The 22,025-nt window shown below is 39.0% G+C and overlaps 1 protein-coding gene and 1 long non-coding RNA gene across 3 annotated transcripts in view; one reads left to right on the forward strand and one right to left on the reverse strand.

Moving 5' to 3' along the window:
• Positions 1 to 7,743, forward strand: part of NELL1 (neural EGFL like 1) — an 843,592-nt gene extending 835,849 nt beyond the window's left edge. For both annotated transcript variants that reach the window (XM_084773584.1, XM_084773585.1), the window contains one exon: positions 7,271 to 7,743. In XM_084773584.1, the coding sequence (XP_084629710.1) occupies positions 7,271 to 7,321 (51 nt within the window). In that variant the 3' untranslated portion in view covers positions 7,322 to 7,743. The remainder of the gene's footprint in view (positions 1 to 7,270) is intronic.
• LOC311592784 overlaps positions 1 to 22,025 on the reverse strand; it is a 91,524-nt gene that overhangs the window by 1,836 nt on the left and 67,663 nt on the right. The gene's annotated exons all lie outside the window — the stretch shown is intronic.

Below are 22,025 nucleotides of genomic sequence, written 5' to 3' on the forward strand. Positions count from 1 at the left end.
CCAGTGAGACTCCCTTGGAGAAAACTAATTTTTTCATTTGTAAGTGTTATCAATCGGAGATCAGTTCTGGGTTGGTTAGGGATGGCGTCATGTATCCTCTTCTGTCAGCTGTGTGCAGTCCCTGTGCCTGCTGCCTGAGTCTCTGTGAGTTCATGTGTGTAGTGGTACTTGTTTTGAAGGCCTTGTTTGTTTGGTGTCTTCTATCTCCTCTGACTCTTACACTCTTTCTGGCTCATGTTCTGCAAGGCTCTTTGATTAAAAACAAAAAATGGGGCGGGGGGGATTTAAGGTGGAGTGCTCTGAATGTTTCGTCTTCTGGTATCTCCTTCAATTTCTTTCCTCCGTGTCTTGAATCATATAAGTCTTTCACTTGCTTCGTTAGTTACCACATGATATTTTATGTTTTAATGCTATTCTGATGGGTGTTATTGCCCTGATTTCTTTCTCTGTGCATTTTCCATTTGGATGTAGACAGGCTACTGAATTTTGTGAGTTAATTTTGTATCCAGCTATTTTGCTAAAAGTGCTTATCAACTCTAAGAGTTCCCTAGTGAGATTTTTAGGGTCACTTATGTATTCTGCCATATCTGAAAATAAAGATATGTTGACCTTTTTGCAATTTGTATCCTTTTGATCTCCTTCAGTTGTTTTATTGCTCTAGCTAAGACTTCAAGCACTGTGTTGAATAAGTATGGAGAGAGTGAACAACCTTGTCTTGTTCCTGGTTTTAGCATAATTGCTTTGAGTTTCTCTCCATTTAAGTTGATGTTGGCTAAGGGCTTGCTGTAAACTGCCTTTATCGTGTTGAGGTCTGTCCCTTGTATCCCAAATCTTTCTCCTGCATTTTAATTAATCATAAACAGATGTTAGATTTTGTCAAAGACCTTTTTGCATCTAATAAGATGGCCATGTAGTTTTTTTTGTTATTTCAGAACTTTTTTTTGGTAGATTATAGTTATTAATTTATGTATGTTTACCTATCCCTACATCTCTAGGATGAAGCCTCCTTGATCATGAAAGATGATCTTTTTGATGTGTTCTTAGAATTGGTTTACAAATATATTATTGAGTATTTTGCGTCTACCTTCATAGGGAAATTGGCTGATAATTCTCTTTTTCTGTTGGGTCTTTATGTGTTTTGAATATCAGGGTAGTTGTGACTTCATAAAACAAGTTGGCCAATGTTCCTTATGCTTCTATTTTGTGGAATAATTTAACGAATATTGCTGTTAACTCTTCTTTGAAAGTGTGATAGACTTCCGGGGCTCTGGGCATTTTGGGGGGGGGGGGGTTGGGAGATTTTTAATTACTGCTTCAATTTTATTAGGGGATATGTGTCTGTTTAAATTGCTGATCTGCTCTTGATTTAGCTCTGTCCAGTGGTACATATTGTGAAAATTGTCTGCTCTTTTAGATGTTTCAAGTTATTTGAGTTCAGGTTATTAAAGTATGTTATATGACTCTAGATTTCTTTAGTGTATGTTGTTCTGGCCTATCTTTAGTCTCAAATTTTGTTAATTTGTATTTTTCTCTCTATCTTTTAGTTAATTTGGCTAAGGGCTTGCCATTCTTACTGATTTCCTCTGAGAACCAACTTTTTGTTTCATTGACATTTTTGCTATTATTTCTATTTTTTTGACTTCAGCCCTGAGTTCGATTATTTCTTGCCAGAGACTCTCTTTGGTTTTCTTTTTCTAGAGATTACAGATATGCTATTAAGTTACTCGTATAAGATAGCTTCATTTTTTTTTGTAGGCACTTAATTGCTATTAACTTGCCTCTTAGAACTGCCTTCATTATGTCCCCATAATTTTTGGTATGTTGTGTTTCATTTTCATTCAATTAAAAAACATTCTAAATTTATTTCTCAATTTCTGTCTTGACCCATTTTTTTCCATTCAGTAATGATCTGTTGTTAATATCCAGATTTAATCCATAATGGTCAAATAGAATATAGGGTGTTATTTCTATTTTCTTAGATATTTTGAGATTTTGTTGTTGTTCAATTATGTAATTAATTTTGGATAAATTTCCATGAATTGCTAAGAAGGCAGTCTCTCTCTCTCTCTCTCTCTCTCTCTCTCTCTCTCTCTCTCTCTCTCTCTCTCTCTCTGTGTGTGTGTGTGTGTGTGTGTGTGTACTTGTGCACTTAGGTGAATATCCTGAAATATATGCTGGGTTCATGTAGTTTATAACATCAGTTAGTTCCAGCATTTCTTTTATTTGTTTTTATGTGGATGACCTGTTTATTGGTAAGAGTGGTGTCTTGAAGTCTCTCACTATCATCAGTGTGTAAGGGATTTAATTGTAGCAGTGTCTCTTTTACAAACTTGTGTACTCTGTGTTTAGTGCCTAGATGTTAAGAATTTCAGTGTCCTCTTGGTGGATTTTTTTCCTTTGGTAAGTATGTAGTGTTCTTCTCCAGCTCTTCTGATTAGTTTTGGTTTAAAACCTATGTTTCTCAAATATTAATCTTGCTATATGAGCTTACTTCTTAAATCCACTAGGTTAGAATATACTTTTATCCTGAAGTGATATCCATTCTTGTTGTTAAGGTATGTTTCCATCCTTGTTGTTAAGGTATGTTTCCATCCTTGTTGTTAAGGTATGTTTCCATTCTTGTTGTTAAGGTATGTTTCTTGGATAGAGCAGAAAGTTAGATCCACTTCTCACATCCACCTTGTTAACCTGTATCTTTTTATTAGGGAATTGAGACCATTGATGTTGAGAGTTCTCAGTGAGCTGTGTTGGTTGATTCTGTTATTTTGCTGTTGTTTTTGTTGTTGTTGTTGGTGGTGGTGGTGGTGTAGGGGTGTTGTTTTTCCTCTCTTCCAATTCTCTGGTCGCTGTTTAAGGGGGTGGTTATACTCTTCAGGTTGAAACTTTCCCTTTAGTTCCTTCTGTAGGGCTGGATTTGTAGGCAGACACTGCTTAAATTTGAGTTTATCTTAAAATGTCTTTCTCTATTGTGATTGAAATTTTTGCTGAGTATAGTAGCCTCAGCTGGCATCTGTGTCTCTTAGTTTAGAAAAGGTCCTTGTGGTTTTTTAAGAAATACCTACAAAATATTTTGAAGACATTGAAAGATCAAGTCTCAGCTTCATATGGAGAAACAAAAATCCCAGAGTAGCAAAAACAATCCTATACAATAAAAGATCCTCTGGAGGAATCTCCATACCTAATCTCAAGCTGTACTATAGAACAACAGTAATTAAAACAGCATGGTACTGGCACAGCAATAGGCTGGTGGATCAACGGAATCAAATCAAAGAGATGAATCCACAAATACTTGATCACTTGATTTTTGACAATGAAGCCAAATCGATTCAATGGAAAAATGATAGCATCTTCAACAAATGGTGCTGGTATCACTGGATGTATACATGTAGAAAAATGCAATTAGACCCATATTTATCACCATGCACAAAACTCAAGTCCAAGTGGATCAAAGACCTCAACATAAAGCCAGAGACATTAAATCAGTTAGAGGAAAAAGTGGGGAAAAGCCTGGAACACATTGCCACAGGAGACAACTTCCTGAACAGTACACCAACAGCCCAGGCCTTAAGGTCAACAATTAACAAATGGGACCTCATGAGGCTAAGAAGCTTCTGTAAGGCAGTAGACCCTGTCAATAGAACAAAGCCTACATACTGGGAAAGGATCTTTACGAACCATACATCTGACAAAAGTTTAATAGTCAAAATATATAAAGAACCCAAGAAATTAAATACCACCAAACCAAATAACCCAATTGAGAAATGGGACTCAGAACTAAACAGAGAATTCTCAACAGAGGACTATGGAATCACCAAGAAACACTTAAAGAAATGCTCAACGTCTTTAGTCATCAGGGAAATGCAATCAAAACAACTCTGTGATTCCATCTTACACCCATCAGAATGGCTAAGATCAAAAATTCAAGTGACACCACATGCTGGCAAGGATGTGAAAAAAGAGGAACACTCTTTCATTGCTGGTGGAAATGCAAACTAGTACAGCTACTTTGGAAATCTATGTGGCGCTTTCTCAGAAAAATGGGAATAGGGCTTCCTCAAGACCCGGCTATTCCACTCCTTGGAATATACCCAAAAGAAGCTCCAGCACACAACAGGGACATATGCTCTACCATGTTCATAGTGGCCTTATTCCTAATAGCCAGAACATGGATATAGCCTAAGTGTCCCTCAGTAGAAGAATGGATAAAGAAACTGTGGTACATTTACACTGTGGAATACAGTTCAGCTATTAAAAACAAGGAATTCCCGAAATTTGTGGACAAATGGATTGAACTAGAAATGATCATAATGAGTGAGTTCACCCAGAAGCAGAAATAGTCAAATAGTATATACTCACTTATATCTAGACATTAGCCCAAGATGCATATCCCATGAAAGTCTCCACTTATCAGGAAAGTGGGTCAGAGGGGAGGATATCCTGTTGGGACTTTAGGTGAGAGAAGCATGGGAGAATGAGGAAATAGAAGGATCCAGAGGGTCCTAGAAACCTACAAGAAGAACATTATGATGGACAGATCTGGGCCCAGGGGTCCTGCTCAAACTATGGCACCAGCCAAGGACAATATGGGCAGTAAACTTCAAACCCCTACCCAGACCTAGCTGATGGGCAGGACATTCTCCACCATTGAGTGGAGAGTGGGGACTGACTTTCACATGAACTCTGGAGGCCCAATTTTGACCATGTCCCCTGGATGGGGAGGCCTGGTGGCTCTCAGAGGAAGGATAGCAGGCTACTAAGAAGAGACTTGATACCCTATGAGCATATACAGGGGGAGGAAGTCCCCCTCAGTCATAGACATAGGGGAGGGGAGTAGGGGGAAAGTGGGAGGGAGGGAAGAATGGGAGGAAACAAAGGATGGGCTAACAATTGAGATGTAATACCAATAAATTAATAAAATATTTTTTAAAAGATACACATATATGCCAAAAAAAGAGTCTCTATGGATGAGTCAGGTATTATTCTAATAGGTCTGCCTTTATATGTCTTTTTCCCACACAGCTTTTAAAATTCTATCTTTGTTCTGTACACTAATTTCTTTATTATTATTACAAAAAATCTTTTCTGGTTCAGTCTATTTGGTGTTCTATATGTTTCTTGTACTTTGATTGGAATTTATTTAGATTAGAGAAAATTTCAATAACTTTGTTGAAAATATTTTCTGTCTTTGATTTTGGCTTATTTTTCTTCATGTTATTAATTATTGTTGTAGTTGTTATACTTGGCCATTTCATAGTATCCCAGATTTCCTAATTGTTTTCTGCCTAGAGTTTGCATAGATTTAACATTTTCTTTGACCAAGGTGTCTACTTCTTTTACCTTGTCTTTAATGCTTAGATTCTCCTTTCTATCTTCTATATTCTGTTGGTAAAGTTTATCTCTGGGGTTCCTGATCAAGGTCCTAAATTTTTCATTTCCATATTTCCCTCAGTTTGTGTTTTCATTATTGATTCTATTTTCACTTTCAGGTCTGGAACTGATTTATTTATTTCCTTCTACTGTTTGTTTGTATTTTCATAGATCTTTAATGGTTATATTCATTTCTTCCCTAAAGAACTGTATCATATTCATAGTCTATTTTAAATTTTTTGTTTTATGCTTCAGTATGTGGAGTTCTTCAGGACATACTGTAGTAACGGGACTGTGCTTTAATGGGGATACATTGTCTTTACTGTTAGTAATTTTGTTATTGTGCAGAGATCTAGGTATCTGGGTTTTGGAGGGTTATAAATCTAGGTGCTGATATCTGGACGTGTGTGTGTGTGTGTTTTCCTTTGTTTATGTTATATTTCTGGCTCTTAGGAGGGGGAATGGCTGTGTGTGAACTGATAGGGGATACTACTAGGATACTACCAGATGTGTCTAGTGGAGTTTTGGGGCACAATATGTTTCTAGGTATTGGGTCCTAACACTTAGAAATAGGGATGGCTGAGGGAATCTACAGGTGGGAGGAAAGAGGCTGTTCCACCAGGATCTGCCTAGTCTCTAAGAATGGGAGCAGAAAGTGAGGAAAGTTTACAGCAGGCGGTCTGCTGCAGATCTGGGGATGATGCTTGGGGTTAGATTTGGGGGAAAGGAAGGTGAAGGTCTGAAGCTCACTACATGCTTCACTGGCCTACTTGATCCTCTGGCAGGCTTGGCTAGAGGGTTCCTAGGGAATGCCTTCTAGAGCTATTCCCTGAAACAAAGGGATGTGTTGGGAGGAAGGTTGGATGGGAAGATCATTTAGATCTTCCTCTGGCAGATGCTGGAGATGGGGGCAGACAAGAAGTGGGGACCACAGCACATCTGCCTGTTACAGAGCTGGTGATGAAACTAAGTGACTGGATTTGGAGAAGAGGAGGTAGTGGGAAGATCTGCAGTTGGCCTACAGGCTCTCAGGGACAGCCTGCTGGAACTGAGGGCTGGGATGAAGAATGAGTGGGAAGTAAGGTTGGAGGAGAAGGTCTGCATGAGCTCTGTATATGGGGGCAGAGAAGAAGGGGCCCTGTGACAGAGCTGGGGATGAGACTTAGAGGATTGGGTTTGGAGGAGAGGAGGGAAAAGTAGAGACCTGCAGTTAGCCCTCCTAATTTCCTGGCAGGCATGGCTTGTGGATTACTAGAGAATGCCTGTGGGAGCCAGGGGCTTGGAGAATGGGATAAGTGAGAAGGAAAAAGGGTTAAAGAAGATTTGCGTGATCTGTTGAAGATGGGGCCAAGAGCATCCAAGTCCTCTTTAATATCAGGTTTGAGATTCATTAAAGGGAACTCCAAAAGCATATTTATGCCAATTTATGAAATTGATTTTTAATAAACTTTCCTGAATTTATTCCCTAATCTCAATGAGGTGAGGAGTCATATTTACCCTTGATGTATGCCTGTTCATTGACTCTAGCTTGGATTTGCCTTTAGTCTTACTGATACTTTCCATTAGTTTTGAAATGGGAAATTGTTTCTTTCGAGACATTTATATTTGTGAAGTGCTTTTTGGAAATAAGGTTAGCAAATATATTGCGAGAATTTGGGTTGTTGGAGTGCATCCAGAGCATAGATTGAATGCAGGCAGGGCAGGAAACTGATTTGTTGGCAAAGCTTCAGCCCAGGGTCACCTGAACGGTCATCCCCATGGTTAACTTCCTTTTCAAAACTAGAGGTCCTCTTCCCATTTTTTGAAGCATATCCTTTATTCAGCTACTTTGAACATAGATTGCAAACTGCCCATCAGTGTCTATTCTGTCTCAGTAGCTGACATTTGTGTTCTTTTCTGACAGAATGGGAGAGTCTGCTGCTCTGTGGATCTGGAGTGTCTAGAAAATAACTGAAGTATTTTAAATGGACTCATCACAGGAGAAAATGGACAAAATGACCATCAAACCCATGGAAGATGAGGGGCTGATGTTTTGGTTTTTTTTTCTTTTTAACCACACTCAATTACCAAAGTCTCCGTCTGAGGAAGGTGTTGGGTTGCCTTCACCACTTTGCTCATCCTTGCTGACCTAGTCTAGATGCCTGCAGTACTGTGCATTCCAGTCGATGGTTGTTGAGTCTCCGTGTTGTAAATCACATTTCCTTCATCAGAACATTCGCGGATACATCTAAAGGGTCCCATGATAAATGTTAATGTATTTTTTGTTTATTTTCTGTACTAACATAATAGAGACTTGGCACCATTTATTTATTTATTTACTTATTTATTTTTGATTTTTGAATCAAATTCTAAAAAAAATAAAGTTGCCTGTTGTGACTTTTGTCTCATTCCCTGCAGATAGTACCGAGATTCCTATGGGAGGTGTCCATGAAGATGTGTAACATCTGTCCACAGCATCCTTCCATTTCAAGCTATTGAACACAGATGCCCACTCACTCAGCTGAAAACTGCTTAGGACAGTTATGATACACTGAGGGGGAAAGGATGCCAGACACCATTAAACATTATTTCAAAAAGTACTATCTCCTCCCTCTTGGAAAAATAAATGAAGTGACACATTTGCCCACAATTTCTAAGCGGTGATCTTAAAAGCCCTTCTTAGCACTGCAAGAAAAAATTTTGGCTTTATATAGTACTTAAAACTAGCAAAGTACTTTATTAATAAGGCTAATGGAATAATACAAGTCTCCCCATATAACACAAACATGGCATAAGGAGTCTGCTCAGCCATTTATTTTCCTTGCAGAGATATTTTATTTACACCCTCTGCACTTGACAGCCAAGGTTTCTGATTCCTGTCCAGTGCTGTTCTACTAAAATGACATTGCTACTATGGAGAAATGGGAGAAGCCTTTAAAAAAGTCAGTTTGCATGGGTTGGTGACCTCTCTCATTTCAGCTGATGCTTGCTTGCTGATTTATTTATTTGCTTATTTTATTTAATGTATATGAGTGTTTTTCCTGAATGTGTGCCTATGCACCATGTATGTGCCTAGTGCCCATGGTCCTCAGAAGAAGGCACCAGGTGCCCTGAAATTAGATGGTTAACTGCCATGTGGGTGCTGGGAATGGAAACCATCACTCTGCAAGAGCAGCAAGTGCTTTTACCTGCTGAGACAGCTCTCTTGCCCCAACCAATGGTATATGTTTAGGGATCGACAGTTATTAGGTTATATAACATGATTACATTTTGTCAGAGCTGAGCATCCTACCTTAGGTGGTGCTTTTAAGAAAATCATGCATTGCTCTGAATTAAGTTAGTCCCTGGACTGCTGCTTACTGCCTTCATATCTAAAAGTCCTAACTTGTTACATCAGTGATGCTATAAGGAATGTTTAAATCCCAATATGAATATTATTAATTTAAACTTATAAGTTCCAAACACTATAATTCACTAGTATTTTTCCAACAGAGATAAGAGCCAATAGTTTTTGTGAAAATGGAATGCACTGCATGAAACCGACTTTATGTGATGAATCACAATGACAACAAATTGAATATTACACTTGGCAAAGACTGATACAATGTGATAAATTACGACACATCATGTTTTATCTCAATTCCTTACTTGGAACCCTGGAGTAAAGAATTGAAAATTACCCTTGGAAAACATTTATGACAACTCAATTAAAAAGAAGCCTTTCCAATGTTACAAAAACAAAAGCATTCAGAGGACTTGCAACCGCATCTGCAGATCTCTGTGTGAAGCAGAGTCCTCTTGTTCAACCAGCGTTTGCACTTCCCTGTCTTGAGGGCAAGTCTGGGGGTGCCCAGGACAGGCAAGCTACACAGAGAAACCCTGTCTCAAATGTAATTGAAGAACATGAACAGGTATTTTTTGGTGTGGGTAGGGCATGTGAATTAGACATAACTGTGGGTATTGGTTTTCCGTGTGAGTTCTGTAGTAAGCTGCCATGTATCTTGTATGTGTGTGGTGGACACAGAACCCATGTGTTTCAGAAGCCAAGGAGAAGAACACATAAGAAACCAGGTTCTGATGTGATGCTTTCTTACTATTGTATCCTACAACAGAAGTGTGTTCCTCATAGCTCTAGGAATGGTTCTTCACGGTCTCTCATTGTTTGGCTGCTCACTTATTAGGCTAGACTGGTCAGCTTTCACTGCCAAGTATCATCCTGTTTCCACCTCCCCCATTACTTGATTCCATGCACACACTGTGGTTCCTGGGTTGAATGGGATCTGGGGATCAAACTCGGGTCTTCCTACTTGCATGGCAAGCTTACCAACTGATCTAGCTCCTCAAGCTTGGAATGTAGAAGTATGAAATCACGGTGTCAGCAAGGCCTTGATCCCTATAGAGGTTGCTCCTTGACTTCTTCAAGCTTCAAATAACTCTTGGTAACCGTGGCCTTGTGGCTCTATAACTCCAATCTCTGATGCTGAGGTCATATCAACTTTCCCTCTTTATCAGTGTTCCCCCACACACAGCCTCCTCTATGGATATTTGGCATTAGATTTCAGGCTTACTCAAGAATCCAGAATTGCCTGTTCATCTTAATATCTTTATGTTTATATGTGCAAAAAATTTTAAACATTCCAAATAAAGTAATATTCACACCTCTGGATATTACCATATGGACACAACAGGTGTGGGTCAACACTCTGTCAACTGTTACCTTGATTGATTACTTATGATTCTTTAGTCAGTGGCAGTGGTACCCATTCACTGTGTACTAGTGATGGAGTAGAAAATTACCAGAAGTAGAAACTTGAGCTAAATGTTTCTTTCCATCTTTTAATTTTGTTTAAAATTTTCTGAGCATGTAGCAGACATACGATCAACCAGATATTTATCTGGAATGTTAATCAGTCTTGCAAAGCTCAAGAATTCACCTTTAAGCCAAATTTGGGTTTTTCTCACCTTGACAGAATTCCAAATAAACCTTCAATACCACAGTGCTGTTTTTTTTTACCCCAATCTGTGGCTATTTATTATCAGTAGCTCCTTTACTCACCAAAATGAGAAATGTCCCAAGAATAGCTTATGCCATAATATCATACCAAAATAAAACAGTACATATTTGTTAATGTTCTATTACAGTGATAAAATATCATGACCAAAAGATGCCTAAGGAAGTATTTGTTTAACTTATGGCTACAGAGGGATAAAGTATGCCATATTGGGGATGGCATGGTCTCATTTTCTCAAGCACATAGTAGAAGCAGAGGAGGGTGGTGGTGATGCTATAAACCCTTAACCTCAAGCCAGGTGGTAACTTCCTCCAATGGTACTACACCTCCTTAAGGCTCTTCACTCCTCTACATGAGAACCATTGCCAAAGCATTGCCAACTAGCAACTGAGTGTTCAAAAGCATGAGCCTACAGGGGACATTTCAAACCACCACACCATCTAGCACATTGTGTAACTTTACCTATTCCTCTTCCCACTTCATGAAAAGATAGTTTCTAAGAATGCATTTTGAAGAAATGCCATATTTGCATCCAACTACTAGACCAACAACTAATGACCCCACTGACGTCATCTCTGTGTTTTAAGACCTTATGCAGGGGGAACAATGAAGGCCTAATTGATGCCTGAAAGACATCAGTGCAAGTGTCTGATTTCATCCTTGCTGTACTCTGAAATGTCAGAGGCATCAACCCACAAATTTTACTTATGAGGAAAATGGGACACAACCTTCTCCAACACACAGCCATGAGTAGACAGACGAACAGTCAGGAAGGGGTCAAGGAAGGAAAGGAAAGTTCCTTGTTACAAAAAAAATGCCTTTTCTTGAACTGCACAAAGGGAGAAGAAACTGATTAGAGAAGAGAGTAGGCACTGAGAGGAGTGGAAGGTGAGAACGTGTCTTTCATGTTAGGCTGTATGGATTGACTGGGCTACAGGAGACCTAACTGAGAGCCATCCTGTTTCATGTGGGATGGCCATTGTTACTGAACTTCTCAGCAGGACCCGGCTATATTGTTGAAGTAAGTATGTAACTAGACTGTGTAAAGCAGGAAGGACACCCACTCTGCAGGACACAACAGCTGTTAATTTTCACTTTGCAGTTCTAGGTGAGGTGGGTAATTACACCCAGCTGTCTCCTGCTTCCCTGCTGCTGCTTCCTCTTGGGCCTGTGAGCCTTCATTTATTCTCACGAGTAGGGTTGTACTGTGAGCTGTGAAATGCATCCAGCTGTCCAGTACCTGGCAGAGGCTTGTTCATCACTTGCCTCTTGATTGCGGCTTTAGATGGTTCAACCACACTGCTTCTCAGTGGGGGGAGATTTATCTTCCTCAGAGCCTTCCAGAGCAGTCTTAAAAAATAAAAAATAAAAAAAATCACTGGCACTGCACAATAAAAATAAAGTTCCTGGCACATGAGAAAATAATACATTGTGAAAAAGAAAGATATGGGTGGAGTTGATGAATTAAGAGCAAGAATAACTGTCTGACTGGTCTTTGTAGATGGCTCAGTTGATGCGTAATAGATAACAAAAGTGAGACCACAAGATGGAAGATAAAAGATGGATAAGACGTCAGAGTTTTTGGCTCAAAAGCTGATGAGATTTGGAGAACACATCCTGAGAGATCTCCTTCGCAGTAATTGTTCACTTTTGTTCCAAGAACTGTCTTCCTTCTGAGGTCTCACATTTACTCTTTCAATCTTTGTGAACGCATATTTATGCCAGATATCACACTGTTATTTTACTGCACATCTATTTTTGGACACAGTTATTCAGGAACAAAGAAATTTATAGGTGAAGATACCTTGTAGACATTCAACAAAAAGGGATATCTGTTTGATGCAGTGAGACACGACTCTGATAAAGAACATTTGCTGAACAAACAACTCAAAGCTGGACATTCATTTTGTTAGTGTTTATGATCAAGAAACTGGCAGTTATTGTGAAGGATCCCCCAAGAAGCCTGGTACAATCAATGCTTGGGTGTTCTCTGGGACTGCAGGGAGAGCCAGACTCACTGGAGAGACCTGTAGGTCAGACTTCATAGCCAACAGGCAGAAGATTGACAGGAGGATGAAGATGGCAGTGACAAGGGAACAAACGGCACCGACTGAGGCTTTACTGTCCGCTGGTGTTGGGAAGGGGAGAGTTTGGAGCATGGAGATGATTTCCATGAGCTGGACTGTACTATGCCACTTTACCAGAGAGACTGAACAGCAAGGTTAGCAAGTAGGAGACATGGAACCAAGTCTACCTGGAAGACACATTATGAGTTGGAAAGAACACTAGACAGGCATCACCTTTAGTGTGAGTTGACTGTGAATAAGTTTCTATGTTGCCTCAGTGTCATGTATCCTCTTTTAAACAAATTTTTACTCAGAGAGAGAGAGAGAGAGAGAGAGAGAGAGAGAGAGAGAGAGAGGAATTAACAGACATACACTTTTTGATGTTCATGAATAACAGTTACTTGAAGAACCACCTTTAATACATTTCATATCGACCTTCCTACTGCCTTACCCATCATGCCTCCTCCTCTTAGGCAGTCATTTAAATACCCAAGTAGGGCTTAATTAAGGCTTTTATCCAGAGTTCAAGGCATCTTTGACATATTGATGAGCCATTAAGAAAATATATATCCCACATCCTCGCATAATGAGTGAGTTAACCCAGAAGCAGAAAGACTCAAATGGTATATACTCACTTATATCTTTACAGTAGCCCTAGGGGTATGTCCCATGAAAGTCTTCACTTACCAGGAAAGTGGGACAGAAGGGAGGACATCCTATGGGAACTCTAGGTGAGAGAAGCATGGGAGAATGGGGAAATAGAAGGATCCAGAGGGTCCTAGAAACCTGCGAGAAGAACATTATGACAGGCAGATCTGGGCCCAGGGGTCCTGCTCAAACTATGGCACCAGCCAAGGACAATACAGGCCATAAACTTTAAACCCCTACCCAGATCTAGCCAATGGACAGAACATTCTCCATAGTTGAGTGGAGAGTGGGGTATGACTTTCACACGCACTCTGGTGCCTCATATTTGACCATGTCCCCTGGAGGGGGAGACCTGGTGGCACTCAGAGGAAGGATAGCAGGCTACCAAGAAGAGACTTGATACCCTATGAGCATATAAAGGGGGAGGAAGTCCCCTCAGGCACAGTCATAGGGGAGGGGAGTAAGGGGAAAATGGGAGGGAGGGAAGAATGGGAGGATACATTGAGATGTAACAAGAATAAATTAATAATAATAAAAAAAAAATGTATCTTCATCCTTGTTCCCAGATTCCAAGAGACTGAATACATGATTTCAATGTGTGAGTTGATTTTGTGTGTGTGTGTGTGTGTGTGTGTGTGTGTGTGTGTGTGCTGGGGGGTTGGGAGGCCAAGGACTGCAGAAGAATAAAGAACTTGTGGGACCCTGTATAAGTTAGGAATTGAATTCTGCGGATATTCTGTGTGGACAAGTGGAATGATGACAAAAATGTGCGTTATAGGCACAGAATGTGAGTAAATAGGCAATGATGAGAAATGATTACCTAGTGGTCAAAGGGCCAGATTATAATCATATAGACTGGCCAGGTAATTCAGAGTCATTTAGTCTGATAAATAGCAGGCTGATGAAGAGGCTGGGTATTGTTTCCCTTGAAAGACCTACAGTGTTAAACTATTTTACATTGAATACCATATGAGGACTACCTATTTCCTTTGCAAAATTAAGCAATAGAGGGAGTTGGAGAAGAGACTGAAGAGATGTATAAGTGGTTAAAACCACTGGCTGCTCTTTCAGAGTATGCACATTCCATTCCTAGCCCTCACACAGAAGCTCACAATCATCTCTAACTTCAGGTCCAGAAGATCATCGGATGCCCTATTCCAGACTCTTGGGGCATCAGGCATAATTGTAGCACATAGAAAATAATGCATTTTAGAAAAATAGATGGAGGTAATGTATGAACAAATAATATATTGGTAGTGTTTTTAAGATGTTAAAGGAAAAATAGAAGTCTGGAAGCATAAAGAAGAGCAGATTGGCTCAGATGTTCTTCTAGAATGGCTTCCATCTTGTGCTTCCACTCACTAGGTTGTGAAGTGGTCCCTGGGAGCTTCCCAATTAGCCTTAAACATCTAATATTTACTGAGTCCCCAACACTTGAAACTGTGTTCTGTACGGATAGCAAAAATTCAAGCCCAGGTGTTCAGAATGAAGCCCTCATTAAAGTGGTCTTGATGGATGATGGGGGCAGGTGAGATGTAAAATAGCCCACAGCAATTACAGGACCCACTGTCTTAAGGCAACACTCAACACATAATTACATCTTTCTACTCCAGGGAAGGACAGGATCAAGGATACAATTACATAAACTGGGGACATTATCATATTGCTTTCATAATACAAATAAACTCACATTATATTCAAACAGCAGGCACAGGAATATACAATTATCCTTCCCAGATATAATTATCTAGATAATTTAAAATAAAAACACCTTAAAACAAAACCAAGACATTTTTATGCTATTTAGCTTAGAGGAGAAAATGTAGACAAGCTCCGTATACATGTGCAACTTGTCCAGACTTAAGGCTAAACACACATATTATGTTCCAACTATGTGTCACTCAAGGAGGAAAAATAATGAAATCATACTGATCCTCTTCCTTGAGGAATTTAAAGTTTTATGAATTGTCATAATGTATGGACTTAAAATGAGAACTAGGAGTTTTCCAAATGTCACCATTAGATACTGTAGGCCAAAGTAAGACCACTGAGGACTTCTGAGTAAGATGACTGACTACAACCTGCCTCCATGTGAAAACAACAACAGCAACAACAACAACAAATCAAAATAGACGTAACAAAAAAAAAAACAAAACCAGACTTTATTCTCAACAGAGAAGACTATAAAAAATTCACTAACTCAGTACAAAGTCCAGAGAAAACACTGATGACTAACAGAAAAGCAGCTGAACAGCACTCCACTGGCATGGTTGCCGGGCAGTGGGAAGATGTGGAAGCTTCTTGCCAGGCGAAGGGCGAGCATCCGACCCTCGGGACACGCCCACAGCCCTCACAGGCCTCAAACCCACCCTCAGAATCAGTGACTCAATCCCTCCTCTTAATATATCTCTGACCTTAGGCAGAAAAAAAAACTCAGTAAAATTATTACAAGTCATATTTTAGAACACATAAAGATCAGTCATCATGAAAATTTATGTTCAATCCAGGGATGCAAGATTGAGTCAGCAAACACAAATCAGTAAATGTAATACAGCATATAAAGAGACACAAAGTCACGAACCACATGATTATTTTGACCTGCAAATTAAGAGCCTTTGGAAAAGTTTAATATGCCTTCTTGATTTAAAAGGGAAAAAAAACTTTGAAGGAAGTGGGAATACAAGGATCAGTAACTCATCATAATAAAGGCTGTGGATAACTAGCATACAGCCGACATAATATTAAGTAAAGAAGAACTGAAAACATTGCCTCTAAAACAAGGAACAAGACAAGGAGATGGCCCTTACCATTCTTATTTAGTGTAGTTTTTGAAATCTTAACCAGAACAATGAGATATAGAAAGAAAAATTTATAAAAGCTACAAATAGAAATGAGAGCAATTAAATTACCTCTATTTGCAGATGATACCATCTTATGCATAGAAGGCCTTAGTGACTCCCCCAGAAAACTCTTGGGTCTGATAGTAAGGCATCAAGGTACAAGAGCAATATACACCATTTATTAGTCTTTCTTTATACCAGTAATAAACTTTCTGAGGAGGAAATCAGGAGAGCAAATCTCATTTATTATAGCCTCCAAAAATAACAAAATACCTAGAAATGAAATAGGGCAGGGGCTTAAAATGCCTCTATGTTTAAATCTTAAGATACTGAAGAAAGAAGTCAGTGAAGACACTAGACTTGCCGAAAATCATTCTTGTCTGTCGATAGGCAGAATCAATATATAAATACGATCATATTACTAGAATTAATCTAACAATTCAACGGAGTGCCTATAAAAAAAACCTCAATTGTATTCTTCATAGATGATAATAAATGAAAATAAATGATAAATGAACAAAACACCCAAACAAACAAAACACTTACTCTTAAATAGTTAAAGCATTTCTAATAAAAAAGAACAACACTGGAAATAGTATATAGTACCTGATCTCAAACTATACTACAAAACCGTAGTGACAAAAACAACACAGTGCCAGCACAAAACATATAAGTAGACCAATGGAATAGAATGTAGGGCCCAGAAAAATTCCTCACAGCCACAGCCACAGCCACAGCTACAGCCACAAAGATATCTAAAATGTACACCAGGACAAAAACAGTTTGTTCAAAGGGGATGCTGGGAAAACTAGATCCATTTTTATTATCCTTCATAAAAATCAATTCAAAATGGATCAACACCCTTAAACCAAGGCCTAAAATACAGAAACTGCTAGAATAAAACAGATAAAACACTTCAAGATGTTTTATATAGGCACAAATTTTAAGAGAAAGTCTCTAATTGCACAGAAAATAATCTCAAGAGTATACCAAACAATTTTAAGAAATAAAAAAACATTCTGGATAGGAAGGGGAACATGTTCTCCAAATGAAGAAGCTATATATTCAGGCTTTTGTTTTTCCTTTACAGATATCTCCATCATGACTACACCAGAAGACATCTATATCAGCTGTTAATCAGGGTTCTTCTTCCCCCACATAAGCAGCCTAACTACCATGGGAAAAAAATAAAAATAAAACCATAATTATTATATCATTCAATTAGAACACTCTTGGTATGAACCAGAAGGAATCAAAGTCTGAGTACAACACATTTGTTGTGGTGCTAAACACAAAAGAGAAGTTATGAATTAAAAGTAGGTACCATCAGCAGATGTGTATATGATACACACACACACACATGCACACACATATACACACACACATGCACACACACACACACACACACACACACACACACACACACACACACACACACACACACACACACAGAGGAATATCATCAGACAGGAGAATAACAATCATCTCACTTGAAAAAAAATGGGTGGAACAGGAGATCATAATAAGTGAAAGAGGCAAGTTCAGAAACACTTAATTTTCTCCCATATGTGGACTCTAACTTGAAATACAAGTAGAAGAGGAAAATCTTTGGATGAGAGAGATGACATGGGGTTGTAGGGATGAGAAGAGAGTGTGATGGTTAAATAATTTCAATGTCTATCGCATGCATGGATGAAAGTGTCACAACGAGACCTATTATTTTATATGATTATTATATACCAATAAATTTATTTCTTGAACCATGCTTTGTGGGATATGTCATAGAGTCTCAAGGGTTCTGAGTCGAGATGAAAATATCTACTGAAATTCTTCACTAGTGTGTGTGTCCCAGAATGGAATAGAAGCAACATATCCAGAGCAGACAGACCTGACATGTTATGCATGGGGTAGTTTGACATTGACGTGTGGATTACTTATGAGACGGGGCATTGAGAATGTTCTACACAGAAGTTGGAAGACAGAGGACACAGGCCAAGTTTTGGAGGCCATTGTATGTCAAGATAAGGAAATCTTACTTATAATCTGGGTTTGGTGGCTTGAAAACTAAATGTTGGCTTTATTAAGGGGGATTATATGTCAGTGCTGACTTTCCAATCAAACTTCTGTTTTCTCTTAGCTCCTGGAGCAGAGATGAGACTTCTGTTTTGTGAGGAGGGGGTGGATGCAAAGTCCAGTCATAGAGCATATTGGTATCATGAGGTCCTATTCTGAGTCTTGTGCTTTGAAAGAGCCAAAATACTACAGAGTAAGTAAAGCGTACTTGGGGTGAAAGTATATTCTCCCACTGCTGCTGGGAGGAAGGACAGGTGACCCAGAGAGTATTGATCAAGAACCTCCGTAAGTACAGTCCTTCATAGTACAGCCTTCCTTCCTTGGGCTGTGTCCTCAAGCCTTTATCTTTGTATTTTTCAGGCCTGTAAAGATGCTATTTCAGTGTGCAAGGTTGGAAGTTGTGTCTCTGAATGAAACAAACTCAACGGAAGCGTCGTCCACACATTTAAACACTCAAGTAAATCATAAATGGGTCAGAAGAAGAGTGAGTCAGGGAAGCACTGTCCAAATGCTCACCCACTGTGGTTAAGAGGCAGAGAAGTTAATTCTGTCTTCATTATGACAGCTTTGGATTTGTATTTCTTTAGTATTTCATGCATTTTCTATTCATTCACATCATTATTACATTACTGATACATCAGTGTTTTACTCATGAATATAAAATAGTATATTAAGAAACTTATGTCATTTTAGAGTTTATTTTATTTAGTGGAGGGATTATATAGTAGTTTTATTTTTTAGAACCTTTTTTAGAACCATCCACACTAATTTTCATTGTTGCTATCCTATTTTGTACTCCCTATACCAGTAAATAAGTATTTTCACTTCCCCCACAGTCTTAGTTTTCATTATTGCTTTTCTCTTTTAAGTTTTTATTTAATTTTTTTCATGCAATATATTTTGATCATATTCTTTCTTCTCCCCAAACTACTCCCAGACCCTCCCCACCTCATCCACTTTAGGCCTGGCTTCATGTTCTTTCTCTGTCTCAGAAACAAAAAGGAAAAACCCAAAAATAATAAAATCAAATTATACAAACTGAAAATAAGAAAATCAGTAAGTTAAAAAATACCAAAACAAAACAAAAAGCATGTGGAAGCACACACAGAAGAGAGGGGGAGGCTAGGGAGGAAGAGAGGGACGGAAGGAGATCACGAGATAACACATGAGTGTTGGGAGTATGTTCATATGCCCAGTGGCACCACAATAGAAAAAACTGAATTTTTTTCCTCCCCTAGCAGGTATCAGCTACAAACAGTTTCTTGGTTTGTGTCCACTTCCTCTTTTCAGTAACTGGATTTTGTTTGGTTTGAACCTGTGCAAGGCTTTTGCATGCTTCCACTGTCTCTTTGAGTTCATAGGTGTATCAGTCCTGTTATATCTGAATGATGTTTTCTTAGAGTCATTACCTACTTCTTGGTCTTATAATCTTTTTGCCTCCTCTTCTGAATAGATCCCTTAAAGGGGGACAGGGCTTGACAAAGACATTTAAATTACTTCCATTTAGCACCAAACGTTCCAGACTCTCTCCCTCTTTATGCAGCTGTGGCTCCCTTTGTTAATAACTATGATGAGGCATGACTGTCTGGCTTATGAGTTTAGCAATATTCAGTAGGAGTCATTTTACTGTGATACCCCTTTAGTAGAATAATAGTAGGTTTTTCTCTAGGGTCTAAGACCCAACCATAGGTTCTTGGCCATTTTAGCAGTGTCATGCATGGATTCCTACTCATGGGCCCTTAAGTACAAGCAGAAAGTGGTTGGTTACTTTCATACCGTTTGTGCCACTGTTGAACTAGTGTATGTCACAGGCAAGTCATTGGCGTAGGTCAACAAGGTTGATAGCTGAGAGATACTGATGAGAACACGTCTTCTCTGGTATTATGAGAAGTGTCTTCCAGCATCATAAATGCTAATCAGTAGAGGTGAAGCTTGTAGTTGGGTGCCAGTTTAGTTTCTCCATGTTCAGTGGTAATGCCACAAGTAAATTGACTCTTTGGGGATATGGTCTTACCATCAAGACACAGTAACTATTAGCCTTGACATTCGAGAGTGGGTCTATGAGACTTCATGAGCCAACAACTCAACAAGTTGTACCCCATTCCTGGTGCTAGAGGCATGAATGTCTAGTTGGGGCATTGTCTTCCTATTATATTTGAATTCTTTTCATATATACATGCATTTTAGGACGCTTCTATAATAGTAATTCTCCATATGGCCTTTCAAAGAGGTTTAAGTGTTAGTTTTCTGTCCCTACATTTTTTCTTTACTCTGTCCCCCAATCTCTGTGCATTTAATCCTATTCTAGTTTCTTCTTTATCTTTTTATAATACAATATACTTTTTTCCTTAATTGGAAGAGCCCCTGCTTCCACTGTGGCACCTTATTGGCTTCCTAAATCACAAAAATAATATCCATGAACATTTTAAGCCTCACAAAGATGTTGAATATGTCAAATGCTTATTTGAGCTCATGGTTATTAATGACTTGTTATGAGCTGGGCATTGCTGATAATTTCTTTAATGTTCATAGTAAGACTTAAGCTGTGGTACTAATTTTTTTCACCACGCCATCTATAATAAGAAAACTAAAGCAGAGGAGGTGAAGTAATTTGTCTGAGTTCCTGAGCAATTGAACCAGAGGGCTTAACCTGAAATAGCCTATAGGACTCTCTATTCATGCTATTCCTTAATCCAGACAGAAAACTATATTTTAAATTTATTTTTTATTTTTTATATGTGTGCCTAAATGTATGTATGTATGTATATATGTATGTACATATGCATATATGTATGTGTGTATGAATTTATGTACATATGTATATATATATGCATGTGTATGTGCATTGTGTATGTGTGTATTTATGAGTGTATGTACATATTTATGTATGTGTATGTATGTATGTGCATGTGTATATGTATGTATGTAAGCATGTATGTGTATATATGTAAGCCTTGTGTGTACAGTGGCCACTGAGGCCAGGTGAGTTTGTCAGAAGAGCTGTAACTGGAGCAAAGGAGGTTGTGAGCTACCATATGGATGCTGGGAACCAAACCAAGGCCCTCTGTAAAAGCAGCGATGTTCCTAACAGCTGAGAATCTGAACAAGCCTCTAGCAAATGATTTTTAAGTTACATTTTCTCTGTTTATCTAGCTTACTCATCCACTAAATTATTCAACATGGCTTCTTGCTTTTACTCTTGTCACTGAATGTTGCTATGGAGCCAATGACAACAAAGAACTCATGAAGATATTTTATCAAGAGGGGATTTAATTTAGGGATTAGTTACAAGTCCAGTAAGAAAATAAACAGGTATTGGATGTGGAGATGAGCTGAAGCTGGAAGCCTTGAGACGGATGGCAAAGAAGGCATCTTACCAAGGTGCAGAAAGCTGCCTGGGAGCCAACTAGGTAAGATGAGGCAAGGTAACATGGGGCCTGTTAGCCTATCCTGGTGAGAGGAACAAAGCCACTGCCAAGGCCACTGCTCACGGTGGAAGACAGTGTTTGCATCTTCCACCTACTTCCTTGTATTCTGCTGGTTCTTCTCTTTTATACCCAGATTTCCCAGAAACCACATGGGAGCTTGGGAAGTTCAACCTTATAAGACGGAATGAAAAGGAAATATGATAACAAGCCAAAAAAAAAAAAAAGTCCCCTCAAAATGTATGTGTTAAAACCTTATACACAGTGTGATACTATTAGAAGGTGGGACAGGAGGTCACTGTGTCATGAAATTGGCTAATGGTCTCATAAAAGAGTTTGCAGAGGGCCTGTTTACCCTTTTACCATGGTCACACACAGTGAGAAGCTACAGTCCATGAACCAGGAAGTGTGTCCTGAGTGGTCTCTGATCTTGCCAGTGCCTTGATCTTGAACTTCGTTGTTTTGAACACCAAATATCTGATGTCCTCAAGTCACCCGTGTGTGTAGCATTTCATTTTCATCACCCAAACTAGCTAAGGTGGAGTCACAGTTGGAAATCAATGGTCAGGTATTCAGGTCTCATGTTCTGTCTCATGCTGTGTGCGTACACTATCC

This window comes from Acomys minous (genome assembly GCF_964271855.1).
Source record: "Acomys minous genome assembly, chromosome: 2".
NCBI lineage: Eukaryota > Metazoa > Chordata > Mammalia > Rodentia > Muridae > Acomys > Acomys minous.